This window comes from Choloepus didactylus, chromosome 6 (genome assembly GCF_015220235.1).
Source record: "Choloepus didactylus isolate mChoDid1 chromosome 6, mChoDid1.pri, whole genome shotgun sequence".
Lineage (NCBI taxonomy): Eukaryota > Metazoa > Chordata > Mammalia > Pilosa > Megalonychidae > Choloepus > Choloepus didactylus.
In genome coordinates, this window is record NC_051312.1 from 150,082,321 (window position 1) to 150,100,030 (window position 17,710).

The following is a 17,710-nucleotide window of genomic DNA, read 5'->3' on the forward strand; positions in this document are numbered from 1 at the left end:
TAAAGTAGCTATAATCTGTGTTAAAACCTCCCTCCAACTTCCTATCCAGAATTTATCCAGGTCACTGAATAAACTGGCAATCGCCAAGGTGTTACAGCCAGAAATAAAAACTGTGCTGGTTATTGTCTTCAAAAGAAAGCTGCGATAAAGCAAGTTGCTAAGTCAATGTTGACAGAGATTTGTAATATCATGGTTCATAGAGAGATTCGAGTACAACTTCCCTTTTGTACCAAACATGAAACAAGGAGATTGCATCTGGAGATTGGAGAAGATGAAAGGCCCCTTGAGGTACAAATAGCAGCAATTTTCTTATAATTATTAAAACTCTGCCTTTAAAAAAAAAACTTTGTCAGGTTGGCAAAAAGTAACAAGAATGTAAATATCCATGTGGGAAGGGTGAGTGGAAATGGGCGTTCTTATGTATTTCTGGTGGGAATATAAATTTTTCAGCATCAGAAAAGCAATTTAGAAAGTCTTATCACAATAATTTTCCCATTTATAATGACAAATTTCAAACATGTATCAAAACATGGAGAGTAGTATAATAAACCTCATGTATCTATCTCCCTACTTCAACAATTACCATCTCATCACTCTCCCACCCACTTTCTTCTTCACTAGATAATTGTGAAGCAAAACTCAGACCTTATACATTTTCATCTGTAAATGGTTCAGTAGGTATCTCTTTTAAAAAGTATTTTTATATGTTATACATCATCATACCTAAAACATTAACAATCCGTTAACATCATCAATTATCCAGGTAGGGTTAGAATCTCCCCAGCTGTGTCACAAATTGTTATACAACTAGGTTTGTTCGAATCAGGGTGTGCTGTGTCCCACTGATGTCTCCAAAGTCTCCTTTCATGTTAATCCACCCTCCTCTTCTTTCCCCTTGCCATTATGGGTGGAATAATTGTCCTCGAGGGTTTCTCACATCCTGGATTTTCACAGCTGCATCCTTGTGTGTCTTTTAACTTGTCCATTTTGTTCTCTGTACTTCCTATGCCAGCAGCTGACGCTAGAGCCTCGGTAAGATTCGGGCTCAATTTGCGGGTGAGAGTACAAAGACAAGCACACCACCTTGGAAAGCTCGTGTTTAGGGCTGCCTCTCTTTCGGTGATGTTGGGAATGTTCAGAAGGTTGTTACCCTGATCCAGCCCACAGGAAGTTCCTCGTCAGCTCTTTCCTAGTGTTTCCAGGCTGCTGTTGACGGTCACTGCCCCGATCCACAATTTCATTAGGTGCTGAAGAATGATAATGTTCCAAACCTATCGCTCCCTCTTTATTTATTAGCTGGAACACTTCCAGAAGGAAGCATGTCCCCATCAAGGATCTGGTTACTTGAGCACCTTCAGGGAGAAAAGCTGAGTACATTCAGGGACAAAGGCTTGATTCCTTCTCTTTCCTAACCAGTTTTCGGAAGAAGGTGGTGGGTCTGTAGCATCCTCAAAGTGTAAATGAGTTGTTGTTTTTTTAATATCAGTATGAACTGGTGAGCTTTAAATATATTTAATGTATTTCAATCTACCATAGGTATCATTCTTTTTATGGCTCAACTTGTCCCATTCTGGCCCCTTCAAGTTACAGCTTGAGTTCTTTTCACAGGACCCCCAAACAGGAGGTTTTAATAGTGTCTTTGCTTTCCACAAAGACAAGATGTTTCAGGTTCATCTTGTACATTTCCCGCACCACAGCTGGAAGCAGCCATTTCTCCAAGTAGCTCAGATCCTTTTTACTGGAATTGAACCACTAGGGATACCCAATGATACTGGATTGATCATTATATATAAACTTTTTCAGTGGCCAGAGCTAGAAAATTGTTTTTTTTAAGAGAGATACATCATTCAAATTTAGGATTTTGGATTTTTATTTAACTTCTTTGATTTTTATACATGTATCCTGTTTTTGCTTCCATAAAAACAACCTTGGTTCTTAGGTAATTTAAAATGTGAATAGGTTTTTCCCTACCATTTTTCTTCTGAGAATTTATCTTAAGGAAATAATTTGATATAATATCTATGACAGTATTCTTTATAGTAGCAAAAAAAAAGGGACACAACCAAGATGTACAATAATAGGTAACTGAGAATATAAATAATAGTACATCCCTACCATAAAATATCATACAGTCAAAATAAATATAAGAAAGAGCAAAAGAATACTATACAGTCAATAAAAATGATGATGTTGCTTTTCAGGATGTTATTAAGAGATAAAAGAAAACTATTAACAAGATGAAAGCCACTTTAAAAGAAAAAAAAAATCCAATATACTGGCTGAAAACAAAATGGACTCACTAATATATTCAAAATCCTAAGCAAAATATTAGCAAACCAAATCCAGACATATATGAAAAGGACTAAGTGGAATTTATTCCAATAATGAATGCAAATGTGCTGGTTTGAATCTGTTATGCACTCCATAAAAAGCATGTTCTTTAATGCAGTCTTGCGGGGGCAGACCTATTGTGGGATCTTTTCATTAGGTTGTTTCCATGGAGATGTGACCCATTCAGCTGTGGGTGAGATCTTTTGATGAGATTATTTCCATGGAGGTGTGACCCACCCATTCAAGGTGGGTTTTGATTAGTTTACAGGAGTCCTTAAGAACTCAGGAGTTGACACAGACCCAGACACAGAAAGACCAGAAAGACGTTTAGAGATGCTAAGCTAAGAGTTGAAGCATAGAGTTTGCCCTGGAGAAGCTAAGTGAATATCCACAGACACTCAAGGAGAAAGCCATTGGAATCAGAAGCTGAAAGCAATGCAACAGGGGAGCAAAGGACCAGCAGACACCAGCCCCATGCCTTCACAGCTGACAGAGGTGTTCCAGATGCCATCGGCCTTTTCCTCAGAGACGGTATCTACCTCTTGATGCCTTAATTTAGACAATTCCATGGACGTAGAACTGTAAATTTGTGAACTAATAACCCCCCATTGTAAAACTCAATCCATTTCTGGTATATTGCATTTCTGGCAGCTTTAGCAAACCAGAACAACAAGGCTGGCTTATTTGGAAATATCAGTGTAATTTACCATATTATCAGAAAAGAGGGTAAAAGCCATATGATGATCTCAACAGAGTCAGAAAAAACATTTGACAAAAATCAATATTTAGTAATAATCAACATCAATTCTTAATAAACACTTATAACACCCAGGGGAGTGAATCTCCCTGGGTGGAATATGACTCCCGGGGAGGAATGTAGACCTGGCATCATGGGACGGAGAACATCTTCTTGACCAAAAGGGGGATGTGAAAGGAAATGAAATAAGCTTCAGTAGCAGAGAGATTCCAAAAGGAGCCGAGAGGTCACTCTGGTGGGCACTCTTATGCACACTTTAGACAACCCTTTTTAGGTTCTAAAGAATTGGGGTAGCTGGTGGTGGATACCTGAAACTATCAAACTACAACCCAGAACCCATGAATCTCGAAGACAGTTGTATAAAAATGTAGCTTATGAGGGGTGACAATGGGATTGGGAAAGCCATAAGGACCACACTCCACTTTGTCTAGTTTATGGATGGATGAGTAGAAAAATAGGGGAAGGAAACAAACAAACAGACAAAGGTACCCAGTGTTCTTTTTTACTTCAATTGCTCTTTTTCACTTTAATTATTATTCTTATTATTTTTGTGTGTGTGCTAATGAAGGTGTCAGGGATTGATTTAGGTGATGAATGTACAACTATGTAATGGTACTGTGAACAATCAAATGTACAATTTGTTTTGTATGACTGCGTGGTATGTGAATATATCTCAATAAAATGAAGATAAAAAAAAATAAACACTTATAGAAAACCATAAATAAAGGCAATTTCCTTAATCTGATAAAGGGTATCTTTAAAAAAAAAAGAAAACTATAGCAAACATCATTCTTAATGGTGAAATATTGAAACCATCTCCTCTGAGATGAGTAGCACCACTTCAATTCAGTAACACACTGGCAATCCTGGCTAGCAGACACAGGGCAAAAAAAAAGGACATAAAAACTGTCATTATTCACAGACCTGATTATTTATTGAGAAAATCCAAAAGAATCCACCCATAAATTATTAGAACTAATGGGAAGATCAAATGCAAGGACAATGCAATATGAACGATGTTTCCATATAAAAATATAAGTTAGAAAATGAAAATTTAAAATTATACTATTTGCAATGCCAACAAAAACCTTCAAGGAATAAATCTATTGGAATGTGTGAGACCTCAACCTAAAAAATTGTTTTTTTAAATTCTATTACACTAATACACACTTAGAATAGCCCCAATCAACAAGACTGATAAGACCAACGATGGCAAGGAGGTGGTCCAACTATAACTCTCAGATACTGCTGGTAGTAGTGTAAATTACTATGAGCCACTTCAGAAAACGGCTTAGTAGTATTTATTAAAAGGTGGACCTATGTATACCTTACAACCCAGCCATTTCCCTGTTAAGCACATACCCAGTGGAAATGTGTACACATGGGCACTGTAAGACAGGCCAAAGTATCCAGGGCAGCCATTACACCTAATAGCCCAAACTGGAAGCAACCCAAAAGTGCATTAGTAGGGGAATAGGTAAATACTTTGTGGTATAGTTGTAACATTGAATACTGTGTAGTGATAAAAATAGAAGAGGAGTAAGAGAAGGAGGAGGAGGGGACAGGGAGGGAAAAGAGAAGGGGGAGGGAGAAGAGGAGGGGAGGAGGAGGAGGGAGGGGAGGAGGGGAGGAGGGGAGGGGAAGGGGGAAGGGGAGGAGGGGAGGGGGGTGGTGGAGGGGAGGAGGAGGTAGAAGAGGTGGAGGAAGAAGAAAGAGCAACCCCACAGCAACACTCAGTGACAGGAATGACTCTCCTAAGCATGATGTTGAAGAAGCCAGAGAAAAAGGAAACCATCTCTAATTCCATTTATATCAAGTTCAAAAACATGGGAAACTAATCTATGGTGTTAGCTGGCAGGAGAGTAGTTACTTGTGAGAAGAAGGAAAGGAGATGTGATTGGGAGAGAGCTAATAAAGACATACTGCTTAATCTGGTGCTGATTATAAGGAATGTTCACTTCACAGCATAGCATTGGGCTATCTGCTTAAGATTTTTGTGTTTTTCTATAGGTATGTTATAATTTAATTAAAAAGAAAAAAAGAAAAAAAAAAAACCCAGTGAGATGGCTTGATGGACAGGCTAAAGGAACCTATGCAAGTAAAATACGGAACAGCAGATATAACAATGATTGTAGAGATTATGTTACAAACGGAATGCAAAAAAAGAGTCACATACGCACCACTCACGTTCTGGAAAAGGTGAGCACATCAAATGGAACTAAAAGGTTTCCAAAGATCTGATAGACAAAAAGTTTCATGAAATGAAGTGTGAACCTACACATTAAAAGGACACACCCTGTCTTGGGGAATTCTGACTCAGCGCTGGTGAAGTCATTAGACTTCAAAGAAAAACTTCAAGGATAAAGAAAGAATCACACAGGCATTACGACAGAGAAGGAATGGAGAAAAGATCAAACTTAAGACTTCTCCAAACCAAATCGAATGCTAGTTGAGAATGGAACAAAGCTCTAAATAGCTGTGATTACTGAACAAACATAAATACACTAGTTGCAATAATAATGTAACTAGCACAAAACAGTGCTGAGGAAGTGGGAGGAAATCAAGTGAACTGATTTCCATATCATCTTGTCACCACAGGAGTCCATACACAGGACAGGGCTAGACCTGGAGCGCAGTTCAGCAGAAAATAACTCCAATCTCTTTAGTTACACTTCAATTTCTTTTTCTTCTGCTAATTTCAAGTAAATTTAAGTGAAAAGTATTGACATTCATAATAGCATTTGGAGCAGGATACCATTTTTTTCCCCTGCCTGTTTTATTTTTCTCTCTGTGTATGTCTGGAATAATAGTTACCAAATTTGAAAGTAATGATGATGTTTCTGGGTGGAATTTGGGGGTATTTTTAGGGTATTTAAAAATGGAACAAAAAAAAAACAAAAAAAAAATGGAACAAGTACTCAAATGTTTCCAATTTGTTTTGTAAAAAAAGACACTCTTATAACTCAGGAATATTATTTGGGACATGAATCAACATTTGGTTTATAGGCTTATTTTTCAAATTTCCCTGACAAAGTATTTTTTTTTTTTTTTTTTTTTATTTCCAGGCTATTCCAATGTATACTGACTGGAGTAAGTAAAAGTTACATTATGTTATATTTTGTTTTTATTAAAGGAGCAGGAGAACATTCTTAATACATAAGAGACATCCAGAGAATGCAGAGTACAGACGGTTAGGGGAGGCACTGCAGGGGACTGTAAATTCACAGTATTGTCCCCAAACAAGAAAAAAAGGTGATTCCTTACCTGCTGAGTTGTAGCATCCTGTTGGACATAAGCTACCTGGCCTGGATCTGTAAACAGAGTCTAAAAAAGAGAGAGAGAAAGAAAGGAAAAAGACTTATCAAAAGATCTCTAGACTGCTTGCCTAGAAAATTATCCTACTGCTAAGCACTATTCTTTGGAGAGTTAACTCCCAATACAGCTAGTAATAATCCTTCATTAATAAAGGAGAGATAGTAATCAAACATTTAGCTAAAGCCCTTCATTCAAATGACTCCAAAGAGATTTTATAAGCTAACCATCCCAAATGTCTAACATACTTGATGACTTTACTCTCAAGCAAAGCCTCTCTTTCACATTCAAGGTGACAGCTAATTTAAAAGGCATGTCACGAAAATGTAAAAACATGCCGTGGATGAGGGTATATACATTCCCACATAATACTGCCTAGCACAGGAGTAGATTTGTGAATGAATGAAAATGGATGGAGATATACAGACATACAAGATCATTATATATGCACTAGTATTACAGTTCCTTCAAATATAAATGCACATTCATTATCAGAAGAAAATTAAAAGGAAAATAAACTCAACTTAATGTTCCAGAGGCTCTCTTTTAGATAGAGCCATTAAGGTCATAATAAACAAAAATAATCAAGATAAATATACAATCGTTTGGGTCAGGATGCAACAAAGCTAACTAGGGAAGGAAAATCTTCAAACTATTTTAGTCCAGGCACCATGGTTAATCTGTCCAATCCAGACAAAAAAAATTTAAAGGACTTTAATTTGCCCCAAGTCTTTAGCAAATCTAGGGGAAAAAGAACTGTTGTTCTGTTCTGATTCCAGAGGAACATAAAAGAGAATTTCAGCAAGTGACAGATTTCTTCGATTTAACACCAGAAAAAATAATCATAATTCAGACATTTAGTAGCATAGTAGTAAACTAAAAGCTGGGCACAGGACATTCTCTACATTAGCTATCCTAGCTTATTTTAAGATCATGTACTGTTCTATTGGCTATTTCTTTATATGAATTTGAAGATATTCATGAGGTGGCCCCATTTTTTCTTAGGAGTGATTTGAGCCTCTTGATTAAATATTGCATGAGGGTAAACTGCTATTACCAGGATCCTATTACAAAATGTTTAAAAATGCTTTGTATCTTTGTAAAGTGCTAACAACAGAAACTAACATTTATATATTGGGGAATAATTATGTCTTGCATTTGGAAAGGAATGCTCCAATTCACTGGCAAAATAAAATAAAAATAGCTATAATTGTACAGCTTTTACCAGCAAACACCTCTGTCTCTATTATAATCCCACAAATCAGAAAGTTATAAATAAAACATGGTTAATAACCTACTACAACCCTCTGTCAACAGATTTAACTAAAATAATCTGCATGCTTTCCCAGATCCATCTTGATTATGTTACATAGAACTACAGGCCGTTTGGGGCCTGGTTCTTGAGACTCAGTAAAAGTAACATTTTTGTAACCTAGCCCATGATCATTGGGGAAAAGAGCTGAGATGGAGCTGGTGATCTGAATCCTTGTTGCATTTAATTTAAATAAATAAGCCATATCTTCCTCTGCCACGCTGGCTATAAACTCCCTTGGGAGCATGTATCTTATGTAAATAGTTCCCATATCCCCAGCCCCTCACTCAGTCACTGACAGAGAGTAAACAGAAGCAAAGGGTGAATTAATTCATGAATAAGAAAACTACAAACAAATGATCTGTGACGTGCCTGTGCTGCTTCCACAGGATGGATATAAACCAGCGTGTGCTCGGGACCATCCACTGAGGTGTAGGAGGCACCATCTGCCGTGTAGACCACCTGCTGGGGGGGCCGGCCCTGGTCGTCCGTGTAGACGATCTGAGCCACGGTTCCAGCGTCCGGAACAAAGTGCACCTGGGGCAGAAAGCAGATGAGCATGCAGCATCTACTTTTGTTGAACAGAATCAATCTCACAAAGGTAAGCGGTAGACCAAGCACAGGACACACTTGCGATCCTAAAATTTCCCCGATAAAAGGAGGGCCAGGGACTGATAAATCTTCAACTACACTGTGTCAGTGAGCAGGAGACAGGATCCAAGAAACCTGTCACAGATTTACTGCTTAAATGTTAGGCAAATGACTTAAATTCCCCTTTGTCTCAAATGTCCAATGCAGATAATGAGGTCAACTGATCCTGGAAGAGTGATTGACGATTCCTGGCTGGCAACACTACCAAAATATAAAATACAAATTATTCTGTGATGTGAAAAAATGTCTAGAATCAAAAGCCAATTCTTCTCAAGCAATCCTAAAAATTGCATTTTATGACTGATAGTGCCTTTCAGCAAACGTATTAAAATGAGGCCACTTTCTTTTCTACAAGTTCTTTCACACTCAAAGGACATACTGGAGGCATATCAGTAAAGGTTGGCTGAACCAAAGAATGTACTAGAACTCTTCCTTGCCAGCTAGGTAAGATACAGAAAATTGTAATAAGGTACTTTAAAGAGTTTTTGGACAACTGTTTCATTCGTCACCAGGGTAAATAATAAACAGCCAAAGGAGAAGCTGAGCTTGGTGAAATACTTTCTGAGTAGTCAACCTTGGAGGTTTGAATTCTTGAAGCCCAGCACTTGGCACACAGCCTGAAGCCTGATTACATCAAAGGTCTGGGGAGCAGATGGCCAAAGCACACAGCTGAGAGAGATATCATTCATGGGCTGATACTGCAGTTAAGGCAGTTTTAGGGTGAAATCCGTTCTTTTTACCGACTTGGCTTTGGACATAACTTTTTTTTATTTCCGTTTCCTCCAGTAGGGAATGAAGGATCCCAAACATGACATAAACTAATTTAATCTCCAAAAAGAAACCTGAGGGCCAAATGCAGTCGAGCACCACAGAAACACAATAAAATTCCACTTCTACACTAAGTGATGATTCTAACTTCCACATAAATTTGAATTGTCCATGAAGATGTAGTTGGCATAGTGCAAGAATTAGGCGTTGGACATATTTGTGTAGTTTTCATTTGCTGCAGGATAATTTTGTGGCTTTACATTTAGATTTTGTTCATTAGCATCAAAACCTTGAACTAGTTTTAGTGCTTAAAAAAGAAAAAAAAAAAAAAAAACACTTCCTCAAAAAGAAAGCTATCCAAGCTTTCCCACTTGGTTCTGCATCACTCAGTATTCTACAAAATCAGAATTACTAGCCAGAGATAGGAATGACTGGGAATAGAGCTGCTATGAGGGGTCCCGAGCTCTGTAGTCTACTGTCTGGTTTCCTGCAAATGGAGGACCCTGGTCAAGTACAGGGTCACAGAAGGATTTTCTGTTGTTTTGTTTTTTAATGGACTCCATTTTTGTTTATAAACAAAATACACCAAAATATATAGCTGCATGAAAATAGCCTTCAAAGTAGTTTCCCTGGGAAACTAAACAACAGTCTCAACTATTCTGCTGAAAACATCTCTGGAACTTTTTTTTTTGTCCTTCCTTTTTTAAGTATTCAGAATCAGACTTTTAAATCACACCACATTACCAATTTTATCACTTTATTATAATACCATTTTTGCTTAAAAATTAAGCTTTATACTTTGGTCACATATAAAACCTGGCTCCATATGACTGCTAACTCTTTCCAAAAAGCAAACCCTTGAGCCCTCTACCACAGGTTTTACCCTTGGGAAGACTGTTGCTGCAAAGGAGAGGCTAGGCCTCCCTATGGTTGTGCCTAAGAGCCTCCTCCCGAATGCCTCTTTGTTGCTCAGATGTGGCCCTGTCTCTCTAGCTAAGCCAACTTGAAAGGCGAAATCACTGCCCTCCCCGCTACATGGGATCAGACACCCAGGGGAGTGAATCTCCCTGGCAACGTGGAATACGACTCCCGGGGAGGAATGTAGACCCGGCATCGTGGGACGGAGAACATCTTCTTGACCAAAAGGGGGATGTGAAAGGAAATGAAATAAGCTTCAGTGGCAGAGAGATTCCAAAAGGAGCCGAGAGGTCACTCTGGTGGGCACTCTTACGCACACTTTAGACAACCCTTTTTAGGTTCTAAAGAATTGGGGTAGCTGGTGGTGGATACCTGAAACTATCAAACTACAACCCAGAACCCATGAATCTCGAAGACAGTTGTATAAAAATGTAGCTTATGAGGGGTGACAATGGGATTGGGAAAGCCATAAGGACCACACTCCACTTTGTCTAGTTTATGGATGGATGAGTAGAAAAATAGGGGAAGGAAACAAACAGACAAAGGTACCCAGTGTTCTTTTTTACTTCAATTGCTCTTTTTCACTCTAATTATTATTCTTGTTATTTTTGTGTGTGTGCTAATGAAGGTGTCAGGGATTGATTTGGGTGATGAATATACCACTATGTAATGGTACTGTAAACAATCAAAAGTACGATTTGTTTTGTATGACTGCGTGGTATGTGAATATATCTCAATAAAATGAAGATAAAAAAAAAAAAAAACTAAAGGACAAATGGGGTGGGATGGGCGGATGATTTGGGTGTTTTTTTTTTCACTTTTATTTTTTATTCTTGTTCTGGTTCTTTCTGATGTAAGGAAAATGTTCAGAGATAGATTGTGGTGATGAACGCATAACTATGTTATCATACTGTGGACAGTGGATTGTATATCATGGATGATTGCATGGTATGTGAAGGTATTTCAATAAAACTGAATTTAATAAAAAAAAAGAAAAATAGGGGAAGGAAACAAACAGACAAAGGTAACCAGTGTTCTTTTTTACTTCAATTGCTCTTTTTCACTCTAATTATTATTCTTGTTATTTTTGTGTGTGTGCTAATGAAGGTGCCAGGGATTGATTTGGGTGATGAATGTACCACTATGTAATGGTACTGTAAACAATCGAAAGTACGATTTGTTTTGTATGACTGCGTGGTATGTGAATATATCTCAATAAAATGAATATTAAAAAAAAAAAAAAAAAAAAAAAAGCAAACCCTTACCCAAAATGCAGAGTTTTGCCTCTGCTAAGAACAGTCAAAAGAACCTGCAGCTGGTTCTGATGGCAAATGGAAAGGCAGAGCTTATCATTGAGGGCAGCATTTGAATTCGTGACTAACCTCCAAAGCTGTTGACTCATAAGCGGACAACTTTCACTTAGAGGTTTACATTCTGGATTTTAAAAGAAAAGAAACAGCCACTCACTTTATAGACATACCTTGTACTTCAATGCACACAAAGAATAAAATCCTATACTGGGAAACATTAAAAAAAAAATGACAGTTTGAGATTTTCAGCACCAATAATTTAAAATAAAACAGGGTATGAAAGAGGTTATGACAAATTGGGGAAAAGGCAGAGGTGCATACAGGTGGTAGGTGGGCTCTTTTTTTGAATCACATAGGGGACCATTTTGACGCAGTTGCCGAAGTGCTGAAACACTCCCTGCTCCTTACACACATTCTTCAAGTCAGCTTCCTCCCAACTATTCATTACCACCTAAGAGCCATTGTTTCTTCAGCTGTCTGCAAACCAAACCCAGCTAAAAACTGCCATCGATACAAAGTGGGAAATCTCGTGCTTCACCTGTGCAGCATTCTGTTCATGCTCTGCAGAGGTAGACCACACGTGTGCACTTTCGGCCTTGGAATCCATCACTTCCCAACTGGACGGCTCCAAGCCCGGAGCACCTAGAGCAGCATGAGACGGAGGACAGTCATCTGTCCACCATGTATGTGTTCATGAAACACAAGACGGTCTCTCTGTGGCAAGCCTGAAAAAAGAAAAGGGACCAAGGCTTTAAATGGATCAATACATTTTAATAAATTACAGTTTCACCACAAAGAGGAAAAAAAGGACAATGTTGTTAAAAGACAACACACCTGTCTTTCTGATGTAAGGGAAATGTTCAGAGATAGATTGTGGTGATGAACGCATAACTATGTTATCATACTGTGGACAGTTGATTGTATACCATGGATGATTGTATGGTGTGTGACTGTATCTCAATAAAACTGAATTTAATAAAAAAAAATTGCAAAAAAAAAAAGACAACACACCTGGACAAAAAAGGTAAAAATGGAGAAATTATTTGTAAAAGTAATACAACGGATTGCATGCTTGCCATGTTGTAGCCACTCATCTCATGAGCTGGGTAGCTGTGACAGTTAAGTTCATGTGTCATCTTGGCCAGGTGACGGTGTCCAGTTGTTTGGTCAAGGAGGCACTGGCCTGATTGTTACTGGGAGGATACTTTGTGGATTTAAATCATTAGTCAATCAATTGCATCAAAGTCTGATGACATCTACAATCAACTAAGGAGATTGCCTTCAGCAATGAGAGACGTCTCCTCATTCAGGCAGTGGGAAGCCTTAAAGGGAGAGCTGATGATTTCAGCAGTCAGAAAGAAGAATTTCCATCTCTACTTCAGCCAGCCAGCAACTCCTGGGGAACTCACTGTCACCTTCATCAGTTCCCAACTTGCGACCTGCCCTATGGAATCCAGACTCACGTATCCCCACAGTCACATGAGCCAATTCCTATAATAAATCCCTTCATATTTACATATATATCCTGTCAAGTTTGTTTCTCAGGAGAACCCTAATACAGTAAGTATATATATATGTATATGTGTACAGAGATAGATAGATAGATAGATAGATAGATAGATAGATAGATAGATAGATGTAATTTAATCCTCACTGAAAATTACTTGAGGTGGTTATCCTGGCCCTGCTGAGGGAAATGTGGTTTGCAGATGCCAAATTCTAGGAAGTGATGGGTTCAAACCCAGTGTGACTGCGGCTGAGCCCAGGCTCTCTCCTCCCCTGCTCACTATTTCTACACACTGACTTCCTCTACCACCTCTTCCAGAAATGCCCAGCAGAATAATACAAAGTCACAAAACAAGGAGAAAATGCCAGGGGGCGGGGCTATGCTCTCTGGCCACAGTTTGGGGGGACACAAATATGGCCCTTAGTTTCCCGTTTAGTTGATGGAGGGGTGATTAGTGACCTGATCAAAAGCCTTACGAAAAGTCAAGATGCAAGAAATCTACGTCTTGAAACTTTACTCCTCTTTTCCAAAACAGTGCTTTTAGAGTAATGAATCTCTCCTTGGGAAGATGACTACAGGTGGATGTTTTAGAAGTCACATGAGACTTGACATGCCTGAGATACCTCCCCCCAGCTTCCCATGGAACCGGCATACATACACACAAAAAGGCTAAAAGTGGCCAGCGCACCATTAAACTAAAGACAGGAAAGGCTACTAGCCGAGATCCACCCAGATTTTTTTCCATTACTAGTGGAAACAAACTGAGAAGCACATTCTTGTTTATGTACTCCAACCTCAGAACTAGAGCAAGGCCTAAAGAAGAAAGAAAGATCCCTTAATGCCCAATGTCTGTGCCTAACTCTGGGACACAAGGACTGCCACATGCCACTGGGCAGGAGCCATCTCCTGAGCATTTCTGGAGCCTGTCTGATTCTCTTCCACACGACCATTCTTACCTGCCCCACCCCCACCCCAACCCACACAAACCCCACAAACTCCTCTCATCTCAGAATACTGGAAACAATGCAGCAGGAGAATGTATAAACAAAGAAGCATGAGCGAACTTTCTGGGGAAATGGAAATGTGCTGTATGTTGCAACTGGACTGCAGTGGCTGTTACATGGGAAATGCAAAATGCAAAAGTCATCCGCCTTGTGATGGTTAGGTTCATGTGTCAGCTTGGCCAGGTGATGGTGCCCAGGTGTCTGGTCTAACAAGCATTGGCCTAACCACTACTGCAAGGACATTTGTGGCTGGTTAATAAACCAGAAGGCTGGTTTATTAAATCATCAGTCAATTGCTTGCATCTGTAGCTGATTACATCAACAAAGGGAGTATCTCCTGCAATGAGAGAATTCAATCAGTCTGATTTAATCCAATCAGTTGAAGACTTTCAAGGGAGAAGAGAGAGAACTTTGACTTCTTCTTTGGCCAGCCAACCTCTCCTGGGGAGTTCATCAAAGACCTTCCTCAGAGTTGCCAGCTTGCTGCCTGCCCTACGGAATTTGGACTTGTGCATCCTGCGCTACAGAATTCGGACTTGTGCATCTCCACAGTTGTGTGAGACGCTTTTATAAAACCTCATATTTACAGACATCTCCTGTTGGTTCTCTTTCCCTAGAGAACCCTGACTAATACACAACTGTTCAACCAGAACATGTGGATTTTATCTTTTGTAACATATACTCTAATAAAACATATCTTCCTCTTATATCACTTCCTTTTAAAGATATATAAAAAAGATATCCAGGGTGAATTGTATGGTATGTGAAATAGACCTGTTACATTTTTTAAAAAGCAACCAAAATATTATTGTACAAAAGAACAAAGTCTTCAGTAATTAGAGAAACATCAAACTGTTCCATGTAGGAAACCTCTTTTTAAGTTTTTAAAAATAATTTCAGACTTACAGAAAAATTAAAAAATAGTACAAAGAATTCTTATATTTCTTTGCCCCTCTCTCTTGCCCCCTCATGTGTGTGTGTGTGTGTGTGTGTGTGTATATATACTTTTTTTTCCTCCTGAACCATTTGAGAGTGAGTTGCAGACAAAATGCTCCTTTACTCCTAAATTGTTCAGTGTCTATTTCCCAAAAACAAGGACAGTGTCTTACATAGCCATAGTATTAGTATAAATTCAGGAAAACAACATTGAAATAGTACTATTACCTAATTTACAGACCTTATTCAAATTTTGCCAATTGTCCTAACAATGTCCTTTATAGCAAAAGAAACCCCATCTTCCCTGGCCCAGGATCCTGTCTGGCATAACGTAGGCTGTGTGTAGCTGTTACGTCCCTCAGTCCCTTCAATCTGGAACAGATCCCTCATCTTCCTTCATCTTTCACGACCTTGACATCTTTGAAATGTGTGTACGGGCCACTTATTTTGCAGAATGTCCCTCAATTTGAGTTTATCTGATATTTCTTCACGGTTAGACTCAGGATACGTATTTTTAGCAGGAATAGTACAAGAGATGTTGTGTCCTTCCTAGGATAGGAATTTTAATTTTTTTGCAACTTGGTTCACTGATTGCACAAATTCCCATGGGTCTACCATGCTGGGTCCTGGATACAACAAGATCCCTGAGCCTCGATGTTGTTAAATGTAAGATGGGGATAAAAATGACCTCCCCCAGAGTTATTGTGAGGGTTAACTGGTCTATATTAAAATCCTAGGGACAAGGCCTGACACACAGGCGGTGCTCAAATATATCAATCTTCATATTTTACAGGTGCACCAAACAGAGCTTTAGAATTTTCAAAACATTTCATATTTTCCAAAAGCTAACAATGTTTTGATGAACACATACTTCCTGTACATGAACTTCCTTTATCGTAAGGAAGTTCATATTTATTTCCCTTTTTTATTAATTTTTTTAACTGCACAATTTATAGAGGCCTATTGATATTGATTTAAAGAGGCCTACTGGCATCGATTTATCGGAGACGGGGAGGAAGAATCCACGAGCGCCTGGGCGCTGTTCTTCAGACAGGTGCTGATAGAGCTCTTAACTGGGGATAGCCTTCCTTCCTTGCCCCGCTCTCCCTTCAACCACAAACTATAAAACTATACCTTACCTAGAAAATGATCGTCCATCTTGTCTCTTTTTCCAACTATCCAAAAAGAGTCAGAGACTTCGTTTCCAAGAAGAGAAAGACAAGCTTGCACTTCTATTCTCTCCCTAAAGGTTGACTATATTCAACAAGTATTTATTGAATACTTGTATCTGCCAGGCGGTGTCCTAGGTCTTTAAGAATCAGTGCACAACCGTGGGACGGAGAACATCTTCTTGACCAAAAGGGGGATGTGAAAGGAAATGAAATAAGCTTCAGTGGCAGAGAGATTCCAAAAGGAGCCGAGAGGTCACTCTGGTGGGCACTCTTAGGCACACTTTAGACAACCCTTTTTAGGTTCTAAAGAATTGGGGTAGCTGGTGGTGGATACCTGAAACTATCAAACTACAACCCAGAACCCATGAATCTCGAAGACAGTTGTATAAAAATGTAGCTTATGAGGGGTGACAATGGGATTGGGAAAGCCATAAGGACCAAACACCACTTTGTCTAGTTTATGGATGGATGTGTAGAAAAGTAGGGGAAGGAAACAAACAAAGGTACCCAGTGTTCTTTTTTACTTCAATTGCTCTTTTTCACTCTAATTATTATTCTTGTTATTTTTGTGTGTGTGCTAATGAAGGTGTCAGGGATTGATTTAGGTGATGAATGTACAACTATGTAATGGTACTGTAAACAATCGAAAGTACAATTTGTTTTGTATGACTGCGTGGTATGTGAATATATCTCAATAAAATGATGATTTAAAAAAAAAAAAAAAAAAAAAAAAAAAAAAAAAAAAAAGAATCAGTGCACAAAGGAGAGGCTAGGCCTCCCTATAATTGTGCCTAAGAGCCTCCTCCCGAGTGCCTCTTTGTTGCTCAGATGTGGCCCTCTCTCTCTAGCTAAGCCGACTTGAAAGGTGAAATCACTGCCCTCCCCCTACGTGGGATCAGACACCCAAGGGAGTGAATCTCCCTGGCAACGTGGAATATGACTCCCGGGGAGGAATGCGGACCCGGCATCATGGGATGGAGAACATCTTCTTGACCAAAACGGGGATGTGAAAGGAAATAAAATAAGCTTCAGTGGCAGAGAGATTCCAAAAGGAGCCGAGAGGTCACTCTGGTGGGCACTCTTATGCACAATTTAAACAATCCTTTTTAGGTTCTAAAGAATTGGGGTAGCTGGTGGTAGATACCTGAAACTATCAAACTACAACCCAGAACCCATGAATCTCGAAGACAATTGTATCAAAATGTAGCTTATGAGGGGTGACAATGGGATTGGGAAAGCCATAAGGACCACACTCCCCTTTGTCTAGTTTATGGATGGATGAGTAGAAAAATAGGGGAAGGAAACAAACAAACAAATAAACAGACAAAGGTATCCAGTGTTCTTTTTTACTTTAATTGCTCTTTTTCACTTTAATTATTATTCTTGTTATTTTTGTGTGTGTGCTAATGAAGGTGTCAGGGATTGATTTAGGTGATGAATGTACAACTATGTAATGGTACTGTGAACAATCGAATGTACGATTTGTTTGTATGACTGCGTGGTATGTGAATATATTGCAATAAAATGAAGATTTAAAAAAAAAAAAAAAAAAAAAAAAAACCTAAAGGAATGCACCCCAGCAGGTGATCTCACTGCCCTCCCCCCTATGTGGGATCTGACTCCCAGAGGTGTAAATCTCCCTGGGCATTGCAGGATATGACTTCTGGGGATGAATCTGGACCCGGCATCATGGGATTGAGAACATCTTCTTGACCAAATGGGGGATGTGAAA

The 17,710-nt window shown here is 39.0% G+C and overlaps 1 protein-coding gene across 2 annotated transcripts in view; it reads right to left on the reverse strand.

The window, feature by feature from the left end:
- PRDM10 (PR/SET domain 10) overlaps window positions 1-17,710 on the reverse strand; it is a 105,897-nt gene that overhangs the window by 57,593 nt on the left and 30,594 nt on the right. For both annotated transcript variants that reach the window (XM_037841957.1, XM_037841956.1), the window contains exons 2-4: window positions 11,898-12,084; window positions 8,085-8,249; window positions 6,353-6,412 (exon numbers count right to left, since the gene is read on the reverse strand). In XM_037841957.1, the coding sequence (XP_037697885.1) occupies window positions 6,353-6,412; window positions 8,085-8,249; window positions 11,898-11,966 (294 nt within the window). In that variant the 5' untranslated portion in view covers window positions 11,967-12,084. The remainder of the gene's footprint in view (window positions 1-6,352; window positions 6,413-8,084; window positions 8,250-11,897; window positions 12,085-17,710) is intronic.